General features: G+C 47.3%; 1 protein-coding gene across 2 annotated transcripts in view; it reads right to left on the bottom strand.

The window, feature by feature from the left end:
• The window catches only part of HJV (hemojuvelin BMP co-receptor), an 87,228-nt gene that overhangs the window by 12,388 nt on the left and 49,323 nt on the right, over positions 1 to 25,517 (bottom strand). For both annotated transcript variants that reach the window (XM_068253215.1, XM_068253216.1), the window contains exons 2-3: positions 13,017 to 13,161; positions 1,254 to 1,753 (exon numbers count right to left, since the gene is read on the bottom strand). In XM_068253215.1, the coding sequence (XP_068109316.1) occupies positions 1,254 to 1,753; positions 13,017 to 13,107 (591 nt within the window). In that variant the 5' untranslated portion in view covers positions 13,108 to 13,161. The remainder of the gene's footprint in view (positions 1 to 1,253; positions 1,754 to 13,016; positions 13,162 to 25,517) is intronic.

Raw genomic sequence — 25,517 nt, 5'->3', positions numbered from 1 at the left:
CGACAATGTTTGTGTGGGAAAGAGCCCTTAATGTAAAGCTCCTTCTTAGCGCTTAGGAAATTATAAGAGGATAAAAGAGGCCGAAAAGCCCTCCTGCTAAAAAGCAATGCTGAGTATATTTACCTACTTAAAACAGAAGATAACTTAGCTTTAACTGAGCAAGTGTGGCTTCCCATGATGCATCACTCCTGAATATACAAATTATACTCAGCGTTGCTTTTAGTAGGAGGGCTTTTTGGTCTCTTTTAGCCCTTTACTTTACTAGTCATTGTGGGTCACCATGAAATCTCTGGGTATTCTGTAGCACTGGTCCAAGCCATATCCCATAAAGCCATATCAATCACTGCCATGCACTGACGAGGACCAAAATTCTGAAACAGGCTGTCTCCATGTTGGGTTGATGTGGCTCTGTAAAACGTTTGCCGCTATAGGCTTGCTATTATACACCAGTGGTTCTGGATGTAAGCCTGGCTTCAGGGGCATAGAGAGATTATTTGGATATTCAGGAGTGAGGCATCATGGGAAACCACAGTAGCCCACATAAAGGATACCAGAGGTCAAAAACTTTGGAGAAACAGGGGAAGCAGCCTGTTGTTATGCCCACCGCTGCCCCCCATAGCTCACCTAAAATCCCTCCGGGATTCTGTTCCGGTCGGCCGGGTCAGGACTTACTGTGCAGGTGCCGGCCAGACTGCGGGCATCCTACAGCACGCGCCTAAGGTTGGGAGCACACTGCCCATGCTTATGACGTCACTGTGTCAAGCCCATGATGTCATACACATGCGCAGTGTGCTCCCGGCCACGGACAAGCACTGTAGGACGTGCACAGCCTGGCCGGCGACTGTGCAGTAAGTCCCGACCCGGCCAACCCTCAAGCGGATCTCGGGGAGATTGTAGGTGAGCTACGGGAGGGGGGGGGAAGACAGAAGAGCGGTGGGCATAATGACAGGTGATAGTATATGCCTGCTCCCCCCCTCCCCCCCCCCTTTCTCCAAAGTTTTTGATCTCTGGTATCCTTTAAAGATGAATTATCGCAAAAACTGTTTCTGTTTTAAGAAGGCAAATTATACTCAGCATTGCTATGATTTTCTATGATTGTAACAATTAACAGGAGTATGGGTAAATCAAATGTTTGCTTTTCATAGTAGTCTATAAACTAGCATAGCAACCTTTTAAATGTCATTAGAGGAAGAAGACCAGTCTCTTGGTCTCACAGAAGACAAAAAGGACTTCATTGTAGCATCAAGCCTTACCTTGTTAGTTACTGTTGCATTTGAGAAAGGGGATACTGGTAAGCTGGTGGCCTGGACAAAGAGATATTCATTGTCTAAGAGAGGCCAGGACCCCTTCACTCTACAGGTCTGGAAGTCACCACTAAACGTCCGTACATGAGGGTCGCCAAAAACCCCACAGTGCAGATATTTGGGCTCACTCCCATATTTCTCCTGGTAGACCTTCTCATAATCGCAGGCTTGTTTCACAGGGCCGTCAGGTGGAGGTGGTGGGGGCTGCCGGCGTGGAGGGTTGGTGGGCCCCACCCTGGAGCAGTTGAATTGCATCATGCGGTCCTCAATGATGTGCACCGCAGAGTGGTAGACTAAGTCTCCACGGCAGGTCCGTGCTGTGTTACGGGTGCACTGGGCGTAGGAGCGCAAGGCGTTGCAGTACACCGTGTTCTTGTTGGAAGGCCTTGCATTCGATACGGCAGACACATATTCTGTGTTACATTTCACAATCTTACACTGTGCATCCACTGCCCAAAAGAAAGACAAGAAACAAATATATTAAAGATAAATTCCATGTTTGCTGGTAAAAAGTGTATGCTTTTAGTTCAGTTCTATATAGAGTTGTGTTCAAAATTATTCAACCCCCAATGCTGTAAAGGGTTTTAGGGAGTTTAGTGTACATTTGTAATTGTGTTTAGAATGAAATCTTACAAGGACTTTTTAAAGAACCAAATGCAGCTAAAATTACATCAATTGTTTTTGTAATACAGTATTAATTTTTTTTGTGATTTCTTCATTGACAAAATTATTCAACCCCTTAAAGACTACCACTTTTAAGAACAGAGGTTCATTCAAGTGTTTTCGAGCAGGTGTTGAAAACACCTGTGGATGTTAACGAGCAGCAATCAAGCATAATAAGCACCAATTAGGCAGATTTAAAATGACTGTGATACTCAGCTCCTTCTAGACATTAACTGGTGTGTTTACAAACATGGTGAAGTCAAGAGAATGGTGAAGGAGGACAAGATAAGAGGTGATTTCTCTTCACAGGAAGGGCAATGGCTATACAAAGATTGTAAAGATGTTAAACCTACCAAGAGACACCCTAGGAAGCATCATTCTCAAATTCAAAGCAAAGGGCACTGTTGAAACGCTACCTGGTCGTGGCAGAAAGAAGATGCTGACTTCGACTGCTGTGCGCTACCTGAAGCGCAAAGTGGAGAAAAGTCCCCGTGTGACTGCTGAGGAACTGAAAAAAGATTTGTCAGATGCAGGTACTGAAGTATCAGCTCAGACAATAAGGCGCACACTGCATTATGAAGGCCTCCATGCCAGAACTCCCAGGCGCACCCCCTTGCTGTCTCCAAAGAATAAGAAGAGTCGACTGCAGTATGCCAAAAGTCATGTGGACAAACCACACAAGTTTTGGGATAGTGTTCCGTGGACTGATGAAACAAAATTAGAACTGTTTGGGCCCATGGATCAACGCTATGTTTGGAGGAGGAAGAACAAGGCCTATGAAGGAAAAAACACCTTGCCTACTGTGAAGCATGGCGGGGGGGGGGTCAATTAAGCTTTGGGGCTGTTTTACTTCTGCAGGTACAGGGAAGCTTCAGCGTGTGCAAGGTACCATGAATTCTCTTCAGTACCAGGAGATATTGGATGAAAATGTGATGCAGTCCGTCACAAACCTGAGGCTTAGGAGACGTTGGACCTTTCAACAGGACAATGATCCCAAGCATACCTCCAAGTCCACTAGCATGATTTCAGATTAAAGGCTGGAACATTTTCGAGTGGCCATCGCAGTCACCAGACTTAAGTCCGATTGAGAACCTCTGGTGGGAAAGAAAGTAGTTGCAGCGCGCAAGCCTAAGAATGTGACTGAATGTGGCTTTTGCCCATGAAGAATGGGCTAAGATACCCGTAGATCGCTGCAAGACACTTGTGTCAAGCTATGCTTCACATTTAAAAGCTGTTTTAACTGGAAAATGATGTTGTACTAAGTACTAAGAATGAATGTCACTTGGGGGTTGAATAAAACTGATAAAACTGATAATGATGTGAGCACAGAAAAGACATTTGTCTTTATTTCATTATAAATGTTATGTTATATTTGTCTGACTTACATTTAATTTAATTGTAAACAAGATGACTGAAATTATCAAAATCAATGTCAAACTGGCCAAAACACTCAATTTCAAATACTTTTGAACACAACTGTATTGCAAAAATTAATAGTAAACATTATTTGTACTTGTTGCTATATGTACAGTATATAAACCACAAGCACAATGCTCCTAAGCCTTGTGTACACACTGGGAATCTAGATGCGCGGAGGTGTACAGAGGCGCCGGTAGGATAAAAGTCGATAAAAGGTTAAAAATTGTTTCGGTTGTGGTGGTGGACCAGCCAACCAAAGACAGACACATGTATTTGTAATAATCCAAATATTATACAATTTATTCGTTTACTCCTAATGACAGTCGCAACGCGTTTCACGGGCGAAGACCCGCTTCCTCAGGCAATAAAAGACAGGAGCAATACACAACATGTATTCGATGAGTTGCTAGGCACCTCAGAGGTGCCTAGCAACTCATCGAATACATGTTGTGTATTGCTCCTGTCTTTTATTGCCTGAGGAAGCGGGTCTTCGCCCGTGAAACACGTTGCGACTGTCATTAGGAGTAAACGAATAAATTGTATAATATTTGGATTATTACAAATACATGTGTCTGTCTTTGGTTGGCTGGTCCACCACCACAACCGAAACAATTTTTAACCTTTTATCGACTTTTATCCTACCGGTGCCTCTGTACACCTCAGCGCATCTAGAAGTCCACCCTTGGTGGAAGGGTGACATACCCTACTATTTCCTCCTATCCACAGAGAGCGACGTCTTAATCCTGAGTGGGGACAGGCTTGTTCTCCCCACCTGCCTTTACAGTGGTTGCCTTGGAGGTAACCCTGGTTTGTGAGTATATTACTTACTTCTCATAATACTTTCCCTCCCTTCTTATACATACTACACTATATTGGGCTCTCGGTCTTCTACCCTTATACACTGGGAATCTAGCGTGCATACTGCTGCCCTAGCAATCTGGTAGATCCCCTTTACCCATCTACCTGAAAAGGGAGATCTATATGCAGATGAGGGAGGTTCAAAGAGGGTCGGCACTACACACGGCTAATTCTGGGTGGGTCGGCAAGATACCCCTTGAAAGACAATCCCACGGTGGTAAACTGCGTGCTCAGGATATGTACATGAGTTAATCTTGTAGGCTTAAGGAAGAAAGGAGAAACATCCGGCACTGCAGTAAACGTATTATGCTTTTATTTTGTTCAGACTGTGATCATAAAGATGCATACAATGTACTTGTCAGCAAATAAATGGCAAACGATACAGTCCTACCGTGGGTGTGTGGCAGCGGGTGCAGGGTGCAAATCGGGCAGCCTAACGGCCGTTTCGCACGGCGGTGCTTCTTCTGAGGCTATTCCACGCTGGCACTCGGTGAGGATCTGGCTTTATTTCCTGATCCGTTGCGGCGGGTGGGCGGCGCGCACTTCCGCCCTATGTTACCACGCCTACCGGTGCTCGGCTGGGCCTATCATCGTCGCTCGCGTCGACAGCGGGCGGGGATGGATGGAGTGACTGACGTCAGCGTGACGTCTCTAGTAAACAAAGCCAGTGTATTCCCCGGCATGTCAGAGCATTAAGCTCCTATAGGGACGTCAGGGCAAGGCTTGCAGGGAAGTAAAAGTGGTGATGTCAGGTTAGAGACCTGTGTATAGGTGAAGGAAAGTGATGTTACTAGTGAGGGGAAACAGAAAAAAGGGGGAAAGAATAATTAGAATAGTGAAGATGCAAGATAAGAAGCAAGTCTTACATCTGACTCGGGGGCTGTGCGAGAGGGAACGCTAGCGTGTGCAGCAGGTCAAACTAATCCGGAAATATTGTCACTACCGTGTGACCTCCTACTGAATCAACGTCTGAGGACACACAGTCTGACATAATTCAACTCTCCAAATATTTAAAATACATATACTCATTGAGAACCAGATATTCATTTGAGACAAGAGGCAGGATGGCATTTGGGAAAGAGAAGAACCAAGGGAACACACATGTACAAAGTTTTCCAGCAATTTAAGGTTCCAAAAAACAGGCCAGATCGTTATGATCATTGAACCCAAGGGGTCCCATTGCTTCACTTCTAATAATAATTAGGGATTCCTTTCGCAGAAGGAGACGTGCCCGGTTCCCACCCCTTGTGGGGATATTCACCTGAGTGAGACCGCAGAATCTTAATACCGCTGGGTCACTAGCATGTTTCTCTCGTACATGCTCTATTAGCCTTGGGGCACCCTTCCCATTATCAATGGAGCGCCAATGCTCCTGAATCCTTTCCTTAAGGGGACGAGTGGTCTTGCCCACATAGAAACGGCCACAAGGGCACCACAGGGCATAGACAACAAACATAGTGCTGCAAGTTATAAAGTCTCGCACCGTCCACTCCAGTGCACCAAGGCGGTATTGCTTGCCTGTCTGCATGTACTGGCAGTGGGAGCAGCGTTTGCACCTGTGGTTGCCCCTTGGTCGTCCCATCTGCAGCCAATTCTCCACCCTCTGGGTCCTGAACTCACTTCTGGTGACCTGGTCACCTATAGTGGGTGCACGTCTGAAAGCAACTAAGGGGGCTGCGGGCAGGATCTCCTTCAGGACTGGGTCCCTAGTGAGTAAAGACCAATTTCTTTCAATAACCTCTCGTAAACATTGCGACATGAGAGTGTAATCAAATGTTAAGGGGACCACTTTCTCTTTCTTTCGACTCTGTGGTTCCCATAAGAGGTCCTCTCTTGCTCTACTCTTTGCTTTATTGAATGCTAAATCTACACTCTTAGCAGGATAGCCCCTACTTGTCAATCTCTGTGTGAGGTCTTTGCTCTGTGATAGGAAGTCATCCAAACTGGAATTGTTCCTCCTAAGGCGCAGAAATTGACTGTAAGGTATTGAATTCACCACGTGTGTAGGATGAAAGCTGTCCCTACAGAGGAGTGCGTTGGTTGCTGTGGGCTTGCGGTGGCCCCTGGTAAACAGGCGGTCACCACAAACCTCCAGCTCCAAATCAAGAAAGGCCAATTTTTGGGGGCCAATTTCATAGGTAAAGGCCATGTTCACTTCGTTGATATTTAAATATGCAACAAAGTGACGAAAATCCTCCTCGGTTCCAGACCAGAACACCAGGACGTCATCCACATACCTGGACCACCTCCTGATGTGCGACAAAAAGGGGTTGGATGTGTCGTAGACATAATCCTCCTCCCATGCTGCCAGAAACAGGTTGGCATAGACACATGCTACCGGCGTGCCCATGGCAGTGCCGGACATCTGTCTAAACCACATGCCGTCAAAGCGGAACGCATTATGGTTGAGCACGAACAGGAGACAGTCGCATATATATTCAATCAATCCTGTGTCATCCCATTTACGTTTCATAAAGCGTCGCACTGCTTCCACACCCGATTCGTGTGGAATGCGGCTGTATAAGCTCTCGACGTCAATGGACGCCAGGATGTCCCCTGGCGTCCAAGTGTACCCTTCCACACCCCTTAACACCTCCATAGTGTCAAGCATGTGGGAAGGCACCTCTTCCAAAAAGGGTCTCAGGAGGTGGTCCAGGTACCGAGACAACCTCTCAGTCACGGAACCCACACCCGAGACTATGGGGCGTCCTGGTGGTCTGGTCCGGGATTTATGCACCTTCGGGAGATAATACCATGCTGGCTTACGTGGAAAGTCGGGAAGGAGGCCACTAGCTAATGTTTGCGTGAGATAACCCCCCTCTACTCCTCTGCGGAGGAGGGATCTCAAAGCATTTTGAAATTTAAAGGTGGGATCAAAACTAATTTGAGAATACACCCTTTCATCCCCCAATTGACGCATCGCTTCCTCCTTATACTGGTCAACCGAAAGGACCACGATGGAGCCCCCTTTGTCTGATTTCTTGACTATTAGGTCAGGGCGATTTCTAATCCATTTCAAGGCTCTCATCTCTCTATCTGAAACATTCTGCGATACTGGGGGATAGCTCAAGGCCTTCATCTCCCTCTCCACTATGGTTTGAAAAAGGTCAAGACTGGACCCTGCCTGAACTGGGAAGGGTTTAATGGACTTACAGGGCCTAAAAGGGGGACGTTCCAGCTCTGTGGGGGAAAGGGGAGACTGGGTGGCGGACTGGGAAAGGGAGGGTGGGTAAGGGAGGGAGGGTGGAGGGGGAGGAAAGGGAACAGTGGCTGAAAGTTCTCCCTCTTCATTTTTATCTATCCCTGAACCCTCATTCTCCAGGTCTTGAAGCATCGATAGAATCTCTTGATCTCCCTCAGACCACGTGAACTGTGGACTAAAGCCCAGTGGACCAACTGGTCCCACTTGTGTTAATTCTTTGTTAAGATGATTTAAGGTTTCTTTTTTATGGAAGATTTGACGTATGTTCAAATGGCGAACGTTCTTATACAGATCCACTTTAAAGCGACTGAAATCAAACTCCTGTTTCAGGGAGAAGTTCAGTCCCCTCTGTAGGACGGAGATGCAATCTTCTGGCAGTACTACATCGGACAAGTTAATAATCTCTAATGGAAGGAAACCCATCTCCGCTATTTTCTGGGGGTTCGAGGATGGTTCTGGTCTCTCCAATAGACTCGTTTCCTCTTTGGTTTTCTTTTTCTTTTTTCCTCTGCCCCTCCTGATGCGCCGCCTAAAGGGGCTTCTGAGGGGGTACTGGGATTACCACTAGGGTTCACTGGAATGTTCGGTGACGGAACTTTAGGTGATCCAGATCCCACTCCTTCTTCCCCACTGGAATCCGAGTCTGTTGTCCAGTAGCCCAGTTTGGGTTTCCTGGGTGGATTCTGGCCTTTAGGGAACCCTCCTTTCTTGAATGCTGATTGCCAGGAAAAATGTTTTCCCAAGGCGAAGTCCTCCTTATCACGTAGGAATTTACGTAGCTTTCTCTCTTTGATGCTGTTTTGGATAGTGGTTAACTTCTTGTCAATCCTCTTTATGGTGTTCCAGTAACGTTCAGGATCTGCTAATGTATTCAGCTGTTCCTTGGTCTTGTCTATCTCCTTTAAGACCCTGGAGTGTTCCAGTTCCGTTCTTTCCAGTACAATATCCTGAAGCACCGCTGCGTGTATAAGATGTGCCCCTCGCCACCTCTCTACAAATACTGGATCATCCTGATATTCGGAGGGTTCTTCATATTTCCTGAAGCCTCTCGCTATAATCTTATCCTCTCTGTATTGTCTGAGGGTTTTTGCTGTCCAAAATAGTTTGACTTCCCTCTCGCTCAGCCTCTCAAGTCTGTACTCCAAAACCCTTGCACCCACTGCCTTATTAGTCTTTGAGGAGATGGATGTATTCTTGAAGAAGTTTACGAGGTCCGTCCTGCCTGAGGCGACTGTGTCGTCCTCTTCGGGAAGCTCCTCCTCCTCCTCCGTCTTGTCGACCTCAATGGCTTCACTGCCTGCAGTGGCAGTTGACATGCTCCAGATGTGTGCTCAGACCACGTAACAAGTGTATAAATTCATATGCAGATGAGGGAGGTTCAAAGAGGGTCGGCACTACACACGGCTAATTCTGGGTGGGTCGGCAAGATACCCCTTGAAAGACAATCCCACGGTGGTAAACTGCGTGCTCAGGATATGTACATGAGTTAATCTTGTAGGCTTAAGGAAGAAAGGAGAAACATCCGGCACTGCAGTAAACGTATTATGCTTTTATTTTGTTCAGACTGTGATCATAAAGATGCATACAATGTACTTGTCAGCAAATAAATGGCAAACGATACAGTCCTACCGTGGGTGTGTGGCAGCGGGTGCAGGGTGCAAATCGGGCAGCCTTCCCTGCAAGCCTTGCCCTGACGTCCCTATAGGAGCTTAATGCTCTGACATGCCGGGGAATACACTGGCTTTGTTTACTAGAGACGTCACGCTGACGTCAGTCACTCCATCCATCCCCGCCCGCTGTCGACGCGAGCGACGATGATAGGCCCAGCCGAGCACCGGTAGGCGTGGTAACATAGGGCGGAAGTGCGCGCCGCCCACCCGCCGCAACGGATCAGGAAATAAAGCCAGATCCTCACCGAGTGCCAGCGTGGAATAGCCTCAGAAGAAGCACCGCCGTGCGAAACGGCCGTTAGGCTGCCCGATTTGCACCCTGCACCCGCTGCCACACACCCACGGTAGGACTGTATCGTTTGCCATTTATTTGCTGACAAGTACATTGTATGCATCTTTATGATCACAGTCTGAACAAAATAAAAGCATAATACGTTTACTGCAGTGCCGGATGTTTCTCCTTTCTTCCTTAAGCCTACAAAGGGAGATCTATGGAGGCTCCAAGATTACCCCATAGCCCCTTTCCTTGGACCTAATGTCACATGTTTGGTGTAGTTACCCTGACCTCTCCAAGCATACGGTGGGCTGAGACCTTGTTCTTGACATGGACAAGTGGCTTTTGCAAGAAGGGGGTAAGATTTATTCCCCCTTCTTCCAGAATCCTCCTCCCCATGTCATGGACCAAGTGGGTTGGTATTAAAATCCCATTAAAACTACCAAGACAATTAGCTTCTGTAAACTATTGATCTTAGCTAGGTGTTCCAGTAAAGCATCCCCACTATCAGTTATCCAGGTACAACACTCACTTCCTATGAGTTTATACACCCCTCCCTGGGAAGCTAAAAGGAAATCTTCCTCCATGCGGTTCTGGAGAACCTCTTTCCTCATCTGGGATAATGCAGCAGATATGTCAGCAAATTCACATCTAGTTTCATTAAAAACACTGTCAATACTTCATTCATTTTCATTTAGCTTGTTCAAGGTGTTTATCCCACCTCGCATCTAGCTAGGGAACCAAACCCAGGTCTTATCATCCGCACTAAATATTGAACATCTGGACCTACACAAAGGCTTGAGATCCCAGGAAAGTGTGAGATCAGAAGCAGTAAGATGAATCTACCAGTGGTGCAATTTCCTATAGCATTGGAGGGATGCCAATTATAGGCATTCTGTCCACATGGGAAATATAAGGAGCGTGGGAGGCTTACAGGAGTAGAGTCATCATAAGCTGTTGCAACAAACCACTGGGCAATGGGATAATACTCAGCAATCATGGATTCCCTTGCCTAATAGTTTATGCATAAACCACTTTTTATTTTTTCCTCATTCGCGAAAGAGGTCCTTTAAAAGTAGATATCTTTTGTAACAAGTCTTACTTTTTGCTAAACTATCCAAAGCAAACCATACAAGACAATCTTTTATAATTTATAAGCAGCTCCACTCATTTTTGTCTGTTCTGGAAATTAAAAGATGAGGGTTAATTGAAGGACAACACAAAGCAGTGGTGCCTAATTGTTCCAGTGCTTATGCTGGCATAAGATCATCCCCCCCACACAGTTCGGTGATGCACCTGATACTACACAGACACCAAGCTGGACAGAGCCTGGCATGCCGGATAGCCAACACCTCTGTGCTGGCATTAGATTCTAATATCTGGAATCTCAGCCCTTTTCATCTCAGTGGTCATTGCTTTCGGCGCCACTCTTCTCTTTAGCAGGTGCATTAAACTTCTGGCTTAAAGAGACTCTGAAGCTTTTTACCCTATATTCAACAGGGGCATGTTTGCCCCTGCTAAAACGCCGCTCTCCCACGGCAGAACAAGGGGTCTTTACCCCCCAAATACCCCCCTGCAAAATCTACGATTTTCTTGGTCATGGATTTTGCTGCTCATGGAGGCAGAGCTTTCGGCTCTCCGCCTCTCCTTGCCCCTCTCAGTGAAGCAAGACTGAGAAGGGCGGGGGAGAGGCGGAGATACGCTCTGATAGACGCGCTGAGAGACAGAGGTACAGCCATTAGCTCTGCCTCAACAGGAAGCGCTCCCCGGGCACCAGTAAGGGGATTTGGTGGTAAAGACGCCTCGTTCTGCTGCGAGAGAGCGGCGTTTTAGCAGGGGCAAACATTAAGGTAAAAAGCCGTTTTTAAAGTCGCTTCAGAGACTCTTTAAGTGACTATTTTGTGGTCTGAGAGTTTTACTTGACTTGGGGAGACTCATCTTGAGTTGGTGATGAGTGCCTAGGGAAAAAGTCCATGTAATCATGGCAGGCTCTAGACCTTTTCTGCTGCCTGACGCAAACTTGTGAGGATGCGCCCATGGAGAATGGCACATGGAGATGAGGCGGGGCTATCAGTGTGCAGTTAATATGAGGGGTGCAGTGAATATTAATTAAGGGATGAAGCCAGCACACACAGGCCCATATGCAATTCACTTTTCCTTCTAAATTATCTCCTAGGTCCTAGGAGATCATTTTCATATTCTCTTTAAAATAACTTTTCAGCATTTTACAATTGAAAAAGTACCCACAAGTTGGTGAAAAAGTACTATCAAAATTATTTTTAATATTTTAATACTTGTTGGTGTCTAAAAGGCATTTAATGACAAGTTGTGAAAATATCACCTAGTAGGAAAAGTGATTAGCTTATGGGCCACAAACTCTCAACAGGCGAGCCCTGTGCTCTAAGTCAGGCAGATGCAGCAGAGCAGAGTGAGAGAATGACAAAGATCGGCTCATCGTAGACCTGACACCGCCCGCTACGGTCTGTCGCCCTGAATCATGTGATTCAATAGGCTTCATAGTAGAGCCGGGCCGGCCCTGCACGTAATGCAAGTCCCACCACTCAACCTGTGGATGTATGTTCCTCTTACCAAGGAAAGTCAGGCCAGGAGCCGCCGACCTCAGGGAGTAAAGCAATCCAACAGCAAAGTAGACCCGGGACTCAACCTGGATTTTAATGCAGCAGTGCTGCTTTTATTGCTCTTCAAATACCAAACCTGGATAGCATGATGTTTAGGTCAACAGTCCTTTTTCAAATGCTCACCCGGTATATATTTAATAATATGTGCTGGGTGAGCATTTTAAAACGGTCTGGTGACCGAAACATCATGCTATCTGAAAGCTTTGGTATTTAAAAAGCATTACAAGCCAGGGTGAATCCTAAGTCTACTTTGCTGTTGAGTGGCTGGGGTTAGGCATTGGTGGGGTGGTTGGGGTATTAGGGTGGGTAGCTTTGGCTAGGGACAACAAGTCATAGGGAGAGGTTAGGGTTAGGTACAGCGTTAGGTCAGGGCTTAGCATTATGGTACCATTAGCAAGCACACATTAACTGTGAAGACCTTTAGGCACTTAACGTAAAGCTCCCACCTTCAGAATCAGCACAGCCAAGCTGTCAATGCTGAATAAACACATATTGCAATTTCCTAGGTTGCCTTTCTAGGCTAAACAGAGCTGTGACTCCCATGTAGTCAAGCTAACGCCTCTGTGCTGACATTACATTACAATCTGTCTAATCTCAGCTCTGCTCATCTCGATGTGGGTGGTTTGGCATCGATCTCTTTCTCAGCTGCAGCATAGAACGTGTGGCTTAGGTAACTATTTACGGGATTGTAGGGGTGTCAAGCAAAACTACAGTCATAACAGTCAGAATTTCCAACAAACAAATTAGCCATGCTAGCATTCTCAGAATATATATATATTTTTTTTTTAAATCCCAAAAGTAATAAGATTACTCTCTATTTCTGCTAGATGCCTCATCAGTGTGCTGTACAGAGCTCTTTGTGATTTTTACAAGGATTGCATTACCTTGGGCCAAAGGCAGATAGGATAACTATACACTGTAGTCAATAAGAAGATGGGAAACAGGTTTTGTATGTTGTACCAAATTACATTACATTGTTCCACCTACCGTTTTTACAGAAGATCAGTAAGAGAATGGTCTTGAGGAGGACACTGTCTGAAGTTCTCAACAGACGACACCTTGTGGTCGGTCTACCCATCCCAGTCCATTCAAATCAGCCTTGGTGGTCACTCCTCACAGGCTCATCCTCCACCTGTCAGAGTGATTCATTATGGTTTATTAGTTGTTAAAATACATACAAAATAATACAGATTTATAATAATAACTATTGTTCAATTATTGTAATCACCCTACTGTATATAACTATCCAATAATAGCATTCAAACATTCACAAGGTAAGCAACAGAGGTATGTTCATGCTGAATCCACATACCTCTGTGCATTATCCATTCCTCTCTTCACTACCCCTGCCACCATAATCATTCCTTGAAAAAATGGACTTTTGGCTAAAGTCAAATTTTGATACAGAAAGAGACAGGTTTGCTACAATGTTCCCTCCAATTCCCCTCCCATTTCCTCCTGATGAGAGGAGTGATTGTGGCGGGGAAAGGGAGGGAATGGGAGGGTAATAGGAGGAAACATCACAGAAAGCCTGCCTCTTCCTGTTGAAAAGTTTGATCTAATACAAAAGTCAAATTTTTCAAGGAGTGAATACGGGGGACTGGAAAGAATGAGGAGAGGAACAGACAATGCACAGGGGTATGTGGAGCCAAGCCAGCATGAACATACCTCTATGCTAAGCTTAGGTAGCTTTTCCTTCAGGTGTGCTTCAAGTTCATTATTGAAGTCTTTTAAAATGTAACTCCAAACTAAAATTATTTTATATTTACACTGCAGTTTGCATTTGTTTGCCAGAAAGCAGCATATGCATTGTAAATAGCACAACTTTACTCTTGGGGTCACCATAATTTAAAGGACAACTGTAGTGAGCGTTATATGGTGGCTGCCATATTTATTTCCTTTTAACTACCTAACGACCGCGTCACGCCAATGGGCGTGAACGCGGTGGCAGCCTCAGGACCGCCTAACGCCAATTGGCGTCAAGTCCTTGGGTGGGGTTTTGCAGGAGATCGCACGCGCTGATGCATGCGCATCTCTGCGCAGAAAGATCTGTTGGTGAGCAGAAAAGGGGGGGGGGGGGGGGAAGGGAATCACATGTGTGTTGAGTTGTACTGCCCTGCAGCGAAGCCTTTTAAGTCTGCAGTGGCCTAATTGCAAAAAATAGCCTGATCACTAGTGGGGTGTAATCCTATGGTCCCCAAGTGGTTAAGCAATACCAGTTGCCTGGTTTTCCTGCTGAACAAGCATGCCGCAGGTCAGGTGCTTCTGACATTGTTATCAGATCTGACAAGATTAGCTGCATGCTTGTTTCTGGCGTTATTCATACACTACTGCAGCCAGATAGACCAATAGGACTGCCAGGCAATTGGTATTGTTTAAAAGGAAATAAATATGGCAGCCTTCATATTCTGCTTACTTCAGTTGTCCTTTAATAGCAGCCTGCCAGCTCTGATTGCGGCAGATCATGGCAGCCCCGCTGTGTTTACCGCAGGGAACATGTGCTCCCTCGAGCACTCGTTCCCTGCAAATCTCGCTTCTCGCGAGATCACGCCATATGGCGTGATCGAGGAACGAGGAAGCCACTCTGCAGCCACCATCCTGCGTTAGGCGGTCACAGAGTGGTTAAACCAGCAGCAAGCAAGAAATTACTCAAAATCATTTTGATAGTACTTTTTCACCAACTTTTGGGTACTTTTTCAATCGTAAAATGATGAATAGTTAGTTTAAAGATGAGATGAAAATTATCTCCTAGGAGATAACTCAGGTGAAAAAGCTAACTGCATATGGGCCCATGTGTAGAAAAATTACATCATGATAGACCATTTGCACAAGTACGCATCTGTGGATTCTCCTTATGATCTTTGAGTGAATTGTCCTACACGCCATGCAGGGGAGTGTCATTCCTGCTGCTACTAATGTCACATACTCCCTTGGTTTCTCAGCACTCTGTCCAGTGTGGCAAATAACCATGTTGCTGCAGTATGTACAAAATCATTGCATGTCAATTTATTATGGTTTGCTAGGAATTGTTTGTACGCAAGGACTTTTACTTAGCATCAGACTTGAGCACTAGTGAGAGCGTATGGCTGCCCCTCCCCTTTTCAGTTTGAGGGCAGCTGTGCAGGGGATTACCAGAGAAAGATTCCGACACTTGCCATAGCTGTAATGAATACGCGACACTCATAAATGTTTTTGTTTTTTTTAGTTATAGTAGCCCTGGCCCCTGGTGTGTGATATTAGGTAAATACATAAGCACTGCTTGGGGACAGCCCTTGTCTATCCTATCTTCATCTGCTGTGCTCAGCTTTCATCTCCATCTCCTGTTCAGCAATGTGGCAGTTTCTTGTTTCTGCACAGCAGACCCCCTACAACTGTAACCAGCCCCCCTCCTCTGGCAAGGATCCGAGGACTGGCGGGCTGCCCACATCTTCTTCAAGGACCTCTTGAAGCTCAAGAAGGAACAGTAAAACCAAAGGGTTTGATCTCAACCTGTTTTGATTTAGTCTGCAGCAGTTGCAGCACAAGTGTTAAATCATTTTATTGAATTTTAACAGTGTGTGTTTTTAAGAAGAGTTGTGTATCAAGTAGTGCAGCAGTAATAATATTACACTAGACTTAGAGTCCTGGTGGTGTACATGCAAAAAGGGCGCCGAGGAAAATTTGGGTGCCGGAAATAGCTGCTGGTAGAAGATTGGTAAAATTACTGATTTTCTACTATTGTGCAGAGATACTAATTCCTATAGTAAAATATCTATAAATATTTCTGATATTTTACTATAGCTAAGCCTAACCCTATTCTCACACAGAGACCTCCCTCTACCAAAGTCTAACCTTAACTGACCCCCCTCCCCGTGTTTATTGATGCCTAACCCTAACCAACCCCCTGTGTCGATGCCTAACCCTAACCAACCTCCTACCAATGCCTAACCCTAACCAACCCCCTACCAATTCCTAACCATTCCCCTGTCAATTCCTAACCCTAACCAACCCCCTGCCAATGCCTAACTCTACCCAACCTCTACCAATACCTAACCCTAACCAAACCCCCTACCAATTCCTAAACATTCCCCTGCCAATTCCTAACCCTAACCAACCCCCTGCCAATGCCTAACTCTACCCAATCCCTACCAATGCCTAACCCTAACCAACCCCCTACCAATTCCTAACCATTCCCCTGCCAATTCCTAACCCTAACCAACCCCCTGCCAATGCCTAACTCTACCCAACCCCTACCAATGCCTAACCCTAACCAACCCCCTACCAATGCCTATCCCTAACCAACCCCCTACCAATGCCTACCCCTAACCAACCACCTTCCCTAACCCTAACCATCCCCATGCCGATGCCTATCCCTAACCAACCCCCTACCAATGCCCATCCCTAACCAACGTCCTACCAATGCCTAACATTGACCAACCACCTTCCCTAACCCTATCCACCCCTCAGTGCAGATGCCTAGCCCCCCCCCCCCCCCGATGCCTAACCCTAAATGACTCCCTCAGCAATGCCTAACCATAAACGCCCACCACCACTGATGCCTAACCTTAACTGTTCTCCCACCACACACCTGGTTCAAGCGTGCTATTTGTAGCTGAATTGTTGGAGAGAAGGAAGGGAAAAAAATCCACCACCACTACCAACTTTTCTCCCATAGACTATTCAATTTAAATTTTACAATCTTGACCAACCTTACCAAATGTATGTAGTATAAGGCCGCGGTTCCATGTGTGCTGGCACCCGTCTCCAAAGCCCGTTTTGTGCTGATGTGAGTACGCATTTGAATCCCTCCAGCCGCGCCATGCAAGGCTATGGGGATTTAGATGCACGGTCTGAAAACATTCGGAAGCGTATTGATTTCAACAATTCTGCTTCGGAATTGACATGCGGGGAAAAGCTGCCAGGTGAGAGAACTAGAAGGTAGAATCACTAGAGACACTGCATTTCAAGCGGCAACCTTGCATGTGAAGAGGATCAGGAGTGGCAGTTTCCTTACTTGTCTCACCACAGCTGTTCACTCACTCAGATCAGTGAATCTGTCAGTTACCCTAAACTCAACATTTAAACATGACCCTTAACCCAAGTCTTAAAAATGAGCACATAATACTTCAACTTGTCCCAGCACTTAACCCCGACCCTTATCCAAGTTCCTACACGTAACCTAGCCTCATCTATCACCCGAGCTTCTGCTGGTGAAATAAACTATTGAGGAGTTCTGGCATCTAACAGCACCAAACTCTCATAGCTGAAGCCAAATTATTGCCTCAGTAGGATAACTTGCATAGGGCTAATTACTCATAGGAGAGGAACCAAGCAGCTCGGAGTGACCCAAACCACTAGGAATGTACAGGGGGCTAAAAGAGACATATAGGAAGTAGTGTTTCTGAATTCGGAGTCAAAATAAACATACACACATCATACTTACCTCAAACGTAGTCTACTCATCGATCTCCTCTCCAGCGTCTTGTTTCTCCACTGTGATCAAGGGAATTCTTTGTCGTCCACTTTAAAAATGGGCATTACCCCATACGTTTCCTTATCAGCACACTACTAAACTGTAATACCGCTCACTTGAGCCACTGGGAATCATGGACATTACCTTGCACATCAGTTGTCCTTTCAGTTATAACTGAAAGCAAATGATATATTTAATTTCTGAGAAAATCTTGTCAGAACTGGAAGGAATTATTGTTAGAAGAAAATAGTGAGCCTCTGAGAGGAACTGAGGGTGAAGTAAGTATGTAATATTCATTTGCAGGTACCTCATCGTCTTTATTTTATATAATTTTACTTAGTCCAGGTTCCCTGTATAGGGAAATATTTATTTCCTTTCAAGCAATACCAGTTGCCTGGCTATCCTGCTGATCTCCTTGGCTGCAATAGTGTCTGAGTCACACACCTGAAACAAGCATGTGACTAATTCAGACTTCAGTCAAAGCACCTGATCTACTCCAGAGTCACCAATACTTTTCTGGGGGAGACTTGTACATATTGCTGTACTGTGCTTTCTAGACCTATAGATCACATACCTGACATAGTTGTCATGCATATATGGTGGCTGCAGCACAGGCATGCAGCATATGTACTGCATATGGCTTCCATACTGAACGGCTGAGCCAGCAACCTTTCTCCCCTCTGATGCCCTCGCTAGCTGCGGGTATTAAGTGTGCCATTTGGCCAGTCACACAGAGGAATGCATTGCTAATACCACTCAGCTGTGATCTCTGCCTGCTGCACATGTTCAGCTTTCAGCAGCATGAAGCCCGCAGCACACACTCTGCCACTTAGCATGGCACAGGATACGGGCAGCACTGGGTTGTGTGGCTTCACCAGTATACTTATTTACTAAAGCCCAGGTTCAGGCACAGATTATATGGTATATGCATTAATAGAACATTCATATGGAGGAAAGGTACCTGCTTTACAAATTAATCTCTTAATTTCCTCCTCAGCAATATTCAGCTACCTGCTCATCTCCTCCGCCTTGTTCCTGGGCACTAAGATGTGCATCTCATCAATGTACACAATCGCCTCAATTCTGGTAGCTATTAGAGATGGCCCGAACGGTTCGCCGGCGAAAGTTTCCCGGCGAACTTCCGTGGTTCGCGTTCACGGAAAACGACGAAATTTTCCGGAACTTTGATTCGCCCCCATAGTGCATCATTAGGGTAAAATTTGACCCTCTACAATGTAGAGTCTACATCATAGTCAGCAGGCACATTGTAGCAAATCAGGCTACACTCCCTCCTGGAGCCATCCCCACCCCCCCCCCCCCCCTTATAAAAGGCAGGCAGAGTCAGGCTTTTCACTCACTCGTGTGCCTGCAGTAATTAGAGAAGGGAGAGCTGCTGTGCAGAGACCTATAGGGAAAGCTTAGTTAGGCTCTTGTAGGCTTGTTAGCTTGCTCCTTGCTGATTCTTATTGCTAAAATAGCACCCCACAACAGCTCTTTTAAAAGCTAATCTTGTTCTTGTGATCTATTTTTTTTTGTGTGTGTGGCCCACTTGCATTATATACAGCCCTGTCAGTCAGTCGAGGTTGGCCTTTGGCCCTTTGGTGGTATAATTACTACTGTGCCAGGTGCACATTATAATACCCTTCACTGCATATACCTACCTGTTGCTCACTTCAGTGCACCCACCTACCTACGTGAGCGCACGCAGTGTCACTGTGCCTGACCGGTACCTGTCTGTGTGTGACAGGTGCACATTGTAATACCCATCACTGCATATACCTACCTGTTATGTTCAGTGTACCCACCTACCTACGTGAGTGCACGCAGTGTGATATACCACTCCGTGCATACCTGTTAACTGCACCTGTGTGACTGCACATTGTATTAGTCAAGTCAGTGCATACCTTTCACTTCATCCCCCTCGATATGGACAAAACGGACAGGTAGAGGCAGAGGAAGAGGCAGACCCGGAGGAAGGCCACCAGGCAGATCTGTGCGAGGTCGTGCTCATGTGATTTTGTGCGGCCCTGGACCAAAGTACAGTGCTCAGAAGAAGGCATGTCCCATCAACTCCCAAGATTGTCAGGACATGGTTGACTATTTAACACAGAACATCTCATCTTCTGCAGCCACCAGCGCTACTACAAGCACCACATCAGCTGCATTTGACACTTTGCAGGAGTTATTTGGTGGGGAAATCACTGATGCACAGCCATTATTGTTACAACAAAATGAAGGCGCTAAGCAAGTTACACCACCTCATATGTTTGAGTTAGGCGACACTATAGACATAACGTGTGAGGAGGAGGATGATGAAGTACCTGCTGTTGGTGCAGTTTTGGAGGTGTCTGAGGCAAGTGAAGTTGGGCAGGATGATTATGATGATGACGATGACACTGATGCCACGTGGGTTCCCAATAGAGGAGATGAACAGGGGGACAGTTCAGAGGGGGAGTCAGAGAGGAGTAGGAGGAGACGAGTTCCTGAAAGAAGCAGGGGGAGCTCATCATCAGAAACAGCTGGTGGCAGTGTCCAGCGCCATGTATCGTCTGACAGCTGGTTTGGCGGAACTGTTAGCTCGCCAGCTGTTACCATACCAGCTGGGGGACTCTGAGGCCGTCCGTAAATTTGTGGCCATTGGGACACAACAGTGGAAGATACCAAGCTGCAATTATTTCTCTAAAAAGGCGATACCCAAACTGTACTGCGAAGTTTAGAGGCAAGTGGTGTCATCTCTGGCACACAGCGTTGGGTCAAGGGTCCAGTCACGACGGATGCCTGGTCTGCCAAGCACGGTCAGGGCAGGTATATTACTTACACAGCCCATTGGGTCAACCTGGTGACCGCTGACAAGCAGGGAGTACGTGGCTGTGCAGCGGAACAACTTGTGACACCTCCACGGCTTGCAGGCAGGCCTCCTTCCACCTCCTCTCCTCCTGCTACATCCTCTTCGCTGTCGTCATCCTCCTCCTTGGCTGAGTGGCAGTTCAACTCTGCTGGTGCTGCGATCTCCTCTCCAGCTACACAGCCCCAGCTCCCCAGGGCCTATGCTGCATGCCAGGTACGACGGTGTAACGCCATCTTAGACATATCTTGCCTCAAAGTGGAGAGTCACACTGGAGCAGCTCTCCTGGCTGCTCTTAACAAACAGGTGGATCAGTGGCTGACCCCGCACCAGCTGGAGATCGGCAACATGGTGGTGTGTGACAACAGCAGCAGTATCATTTCAGCTTTGAATTTGGGAAAGCTGACACATGTACCCTGCATGGCACATGTGCTGAATCTAGTCATTCAAAGATTTTGTCAAAGTACCCAGGCTTACAGGACGTCCTGAAGCAGGCCAGGAAGTTGTGTGGGCATTTCAGGCGGTCTTACACAGCCATGGCACACTTTGCCGATATTCAGCGGAGAAACAAGTTGCCAGTGAGACGCCTGATTTGTGATAGCCCGACTCGCTGGAATTCGACCCTCCTTATGTTCTCTCGCTTGCTAGAACAGGAGAAAGCCATCACGCAGTACCTCTACAACTACAGTAGAAGGACACACTCTGGGGAGATGGGGATGTCCTGGCCCAACAACTGCATACTCATGCTAAATGCATGCAGGCTCATGCGGCCATTTGAGGAGGTGACCAACCTGGTGAGTCGCAGTGAAGGCAAAATTCAGCGACTTGAACCCGTACGCATACTTCCTGGAGCGTGCCGTGTGTAGAGTGGTGGATCAAGCTGTGGAGGAGCATGAACAGGAACAGTTACAGGAGGAAGCATTGTGGGATCAATTCTCATCAGAACCAGATGTTTCCTCCACACCTGCGGCAGCACAGAAGGGGAGGAGGAGGAAGAATCGTGTGGAGAAGAGGAGTCAGACTCGGATGATGAGGAAGGTGTTTCTTTGGAGGAGGAGAAGGAGGCGGCGGCAGAAGTACAACCACAGCAGGCTTGCAGGGGGCTTGTGCTGCTTAACATTCCCGTGGTATTGTTCATGGCTGGGGGGAGGAGGAGGACTTACCTGACATCACTAAGGAAGAGCAAGAGGAGATGGATAGTACGTCTGGATCCAACTTTGTGCGGATGGCGTCTTTCATGCTGTCCAGCCTGTTGAGGGACTCCCATATGAAAAAACTCAAGGGGAATGAGCTGTACTGGGTGGCCATGCTACAAGACCCTCGGTATAGGCACAAAGTGGTGGAGAGGTTTCCAAATCACCAGAAGGCAGAAAGGATGCGGCACTTGCAGAACAAGCTGGCAACTATGCTTTACAATGCATTTAAGGGTGATGTCACAGCACAACGCAATAAAGGTACCACTGCCAGTAATCCTTCTCCAATGTCCTTGCAGGCAAGGACAGGATGCTCCAGCGATCTCATGGTGATGTCGGACATGCAGACATTCTTTAGTCCAACGCCTCGCCTTAGCCCTTCCGGATCCACCGTCCACCAACACCTGGACAGGCAGGTAACCGACAACCTGGCCTTAAGTGTGGATGTAGACACTGTGAGCAGCGATGAACCCTTGGACTACTGGGTGCGCAGGCTTGACCTGTGGCCAGAGCTGTCACAATTTGCCATCCAACTTCTGTCTGGCCCTGCCTCAAGCGTCCTGTCAGAAAGGACCTTCAGCGCAGCTGGAGGCATTGTCACTGAGAAGAGAAGTCGCCTAAGTCACAAAACTGTTAAGTACCTCACCTTTATCAAAATGAATAAGGCATGGATCCCGGAGGGCTACTGCCCGCTCAAAGACTAAGTCAGTCCCCACACACAGCATCTTTGCCTGCACGCCGTGTGACTGCCTGCCCCAAGACTAAGTCGCTCCCCACACAGCACTTCTGCCCGCAGGCCGCTTGACTGCCTTTTCCACCACCACCAACAGGGTCCAGGACTCCAGGTGGATTCCTGAATTTTTAAGGCCGCTGCAGCAGCGGCCGCTATACTACTTTTTTGGTGCGTGTACATGCCTGCCTAATTTTTCTGGCTGTACTGCAGCTGCAACAACAAAACAAAAGGCATGTACATGTGCCAATTCCCCTTCGTGATCATTACCTTGCCGCGGTGAAGGGGCTTGCGTATCACAATGAAGCAATGACCGACGGCGATATGAGTGTCTCGGGGGGAAGGGGGGGGGGGTGCACATCCAAGATAATAAGGTCGTTGCTTCACTGTGGACAGACCAAATTTGATCAGCTGGACAGTCACTGTTGTTCTATCATTGAGCTACCACAGCCCGGCAACCAAATGGGCTTGAAAACCGCCACGGCCTGCACTGCTGTTTGTGTAGTGATGGCCATGCTGGACTGGTGCGCACCATGGCCATCACTACACAAACAGCAGTTTGCGGTGCGTTACACAGTGAGTTTGGTGTGTCAGTGTGAAGCAGTACTCTAATTACACTCCCTGATTGATGTATACATATGCAATATGTTTTAAAGCACTTTAGGCCTGCAATTTAGCATTCAATGTGATTTCTGCCCTTAAAACGTTGCTTTGCGTCAAATACAGATTTTTCCCTGGGACTTTTGGCGTCTATCCCACGCATCCATGCAAAAACTCAGATGTTAGACCCCTTGAAACATCTTTTCCATCACTTTTATGGCCAGCATAAGTGTTTCTAGTTTTCAAAGTTCGCCTCTCCATTGAAGTCTATTGCAGTTTGCGAAAGTTTGCGCGAACCAAACCTTTGAGGAAGTTCGCATTCGCGAGCCGAAAATCAGAGGTTCGGGCCATCTCTAGTAGCTATGTGCGGTAAATACTTTTTTGTTTGGAAAATACCGCATTTGGTATTTTCCGCTTTAACCCTCCTGGCGGTACACGCAGCTAGCACTTTGCTAGCTGTGTGTGCACTCCGTTCACCGCCGCTACCCGCCGATTTGCCGCTACCCGCCGCGCCCCCCCCCCAGACCCCATGCGCTGCCTGGCCAATCAGACTCCCTTTGTGGTCACGACGTCGATGATGTCATCCCGCCCGTCGCCGTGGTGACGGGGGAAACCCTAATGGAAATCCCGTTCAGAACGGGATTTCCGGACGGGCTTGATCACCGGAGGCGATCGAAGAGGTTGGGGGGATGCTGCTGCACAGCGGCTGTCATGTAGCGAGCCTAGGGCCCTAGGCTCGCTACATGATTTAAAAAAAAATAAAATTAAAAAAACACTGCTGCTCTGCCCCCTGGCAGTTTTTAATAGACCGCCAGGATGGTTAAGCAATTCTGAAAGATTTGTCCACATTTCTGAAAATGCAGTAAACCGTGTGGTAAAAGGTGTGGCAAATGCGGTAAAACATGCAGTATTTCAGCATGCTGTAAATAATTATAATAATAATAATAGTCTTTGGAAGGTGGGAGGGGGAGGGTTGGAGGGGGGGGGGGGCGGTGTATTTGATTATCTTGCAACCTATGGAAAGTATAGTTATAGGCATCCCCTGTTGCCAGGGGAGGACTGGCCCAGGGGGACGGGGGGCAATTGCCCCCCGGGCCGCCCGAATCTTAAGTAATTAGGGCTGGCCGCTGCTGTACGCAGCGGCCGCAGACATGCCACAGCTGACAGGTTCGCAGTGGGGATCGCAACCTCGCGCGATATTTCCCGGCAAGTTGAAGTATCCAATCAAAGAAGGGACTGAGGCGGCCGGCCGTGGTGTGCCCTTGTGCGTGGCTGAGCCTGCGGTGGATGTGAGCGGCACAAGGACACAAATAGCTTAGGTCCTCTCCGGCCCGATGGGTTGACCCTGCTTGACTCCGCCCCCCGCCTGGAGCCATTGCCGCCCGCAACGTGCTGCTGTGCCTGCGGTGTCATCGGAGTGAGCTGTCTAACTCTTCAGCTTTCTGTGCTGGGGGGCTGGGGGCCTGGAGCTGTGGCTACGAGTGGCTGGCTGGAGGAGTCGGACACAGTCCTCCCCTGTGCTGCTGTGCCTGAGGTGTCCTCTGAGTGAGCTGTCTCACTCTTCAGCTTTCTGTGCTGGGGGGGCTGGAGGCCTGGAGCTGCGGCTACGAGTGGCTGGCTGGCTGTCCTGGCTGGAGGAGTCGGACACTCTGGGGGCTGGGAGTCGGAGATGCCACCTATAGCTGCTTGCTGCTGTGGAGGAGGAGGAGGTGTAAGACTGAGGAGACAGGAGGATAGAGGAGGTCGGGTCCAGGTTGCCAGAGAAGGTGGTTTTTATAAATTTTGTTTCTGTACTTCTTCTCCCTTCTTGTCACTGAGTTACTCACACTTTGCTGCCTGCCTGCTACTGCTGTCAAATTCAATTCTCTGCCCAGGCCAGTGCCCTCTGAGTTTTTTTTGTGTGATAATCATCCCCATTCTGACCCTAGCCTGAGGGGGAACGTTTTTTCTTCTTGTGGTGTGATTGGCGCCGGCGGCAGGGGAGGGGGGAGGCAGGCAGTTAGGCACTGTCAAACAGGTAGATGGAGGGGGCTGGGAGGCAGCGTCAGCGAACAGCTGACTGCAGAGCTGCGGCAAGGGACATGCTGGGAGCGTGGGGCTGGACGAGCCCTGGGTAAGTAGCACTTATTTCCATAAAAAAAAAAAAGCCTGATAACTCCTTTAAGGTTAGGCATCAGACACAGACAGGTAGATTGTGCGGAGAAATGGGGTTAGGCATCAGGTACATAGTGTGTGTGTGTGTGTGTGTGGCTGGGGCTGTTGGTCATCACAATTTGAAGATTTTCACACAAGAAAGATATGGCTTTGGGCTGGGGATGCCGTGAAACGGGCCTCTAGTTTGTGTTGTCCCCCCAGGCCAAAAGGTCCCAGTCCTCCCCTGCCTGTTGCACAGTCTGAATATGAATTCCACTAAAATAGGAATAGCAACTGAATAGGAATTTCACCAAAAACTGCAAAATGCATACAAATTGACTTCACCCCAGAAGTGTTTTTACCCTAACAGACAAGAGCGATTTTCACCTTTCAGTGCTCATCCCTTTCATTTGCCAATAGCTTAATCACTACTAATCACAATGAAATGATCTATATGTTGTTTTTTTCACCACCAATTGGGCTTTTTGGGGTTGATATTTGTTTTCAATAATTACTTTATTTTCTATGCATTTTA

This window comes from Hyperolius riggenbachi, chromosome 9 (assembly GCF_040937935.1).
Source record: "Hyperolius riggenbachi isolate aHypRig1 chromosome 9, aHypRig1.pri, whole genome shotgun sequence".
Classification (NCBI taxonomy): domain Eukaryota; kingdom Metazoa; phylum Chordata; class Amphibia; order Anura; family Hyperoliidae; genus Hyperolius; species Hyperolius riggenbachi.
Note: the sequence above shows the minus strand (reverse complement) of the source record. Positions and strands in the feature narration are given on the sequence as shown.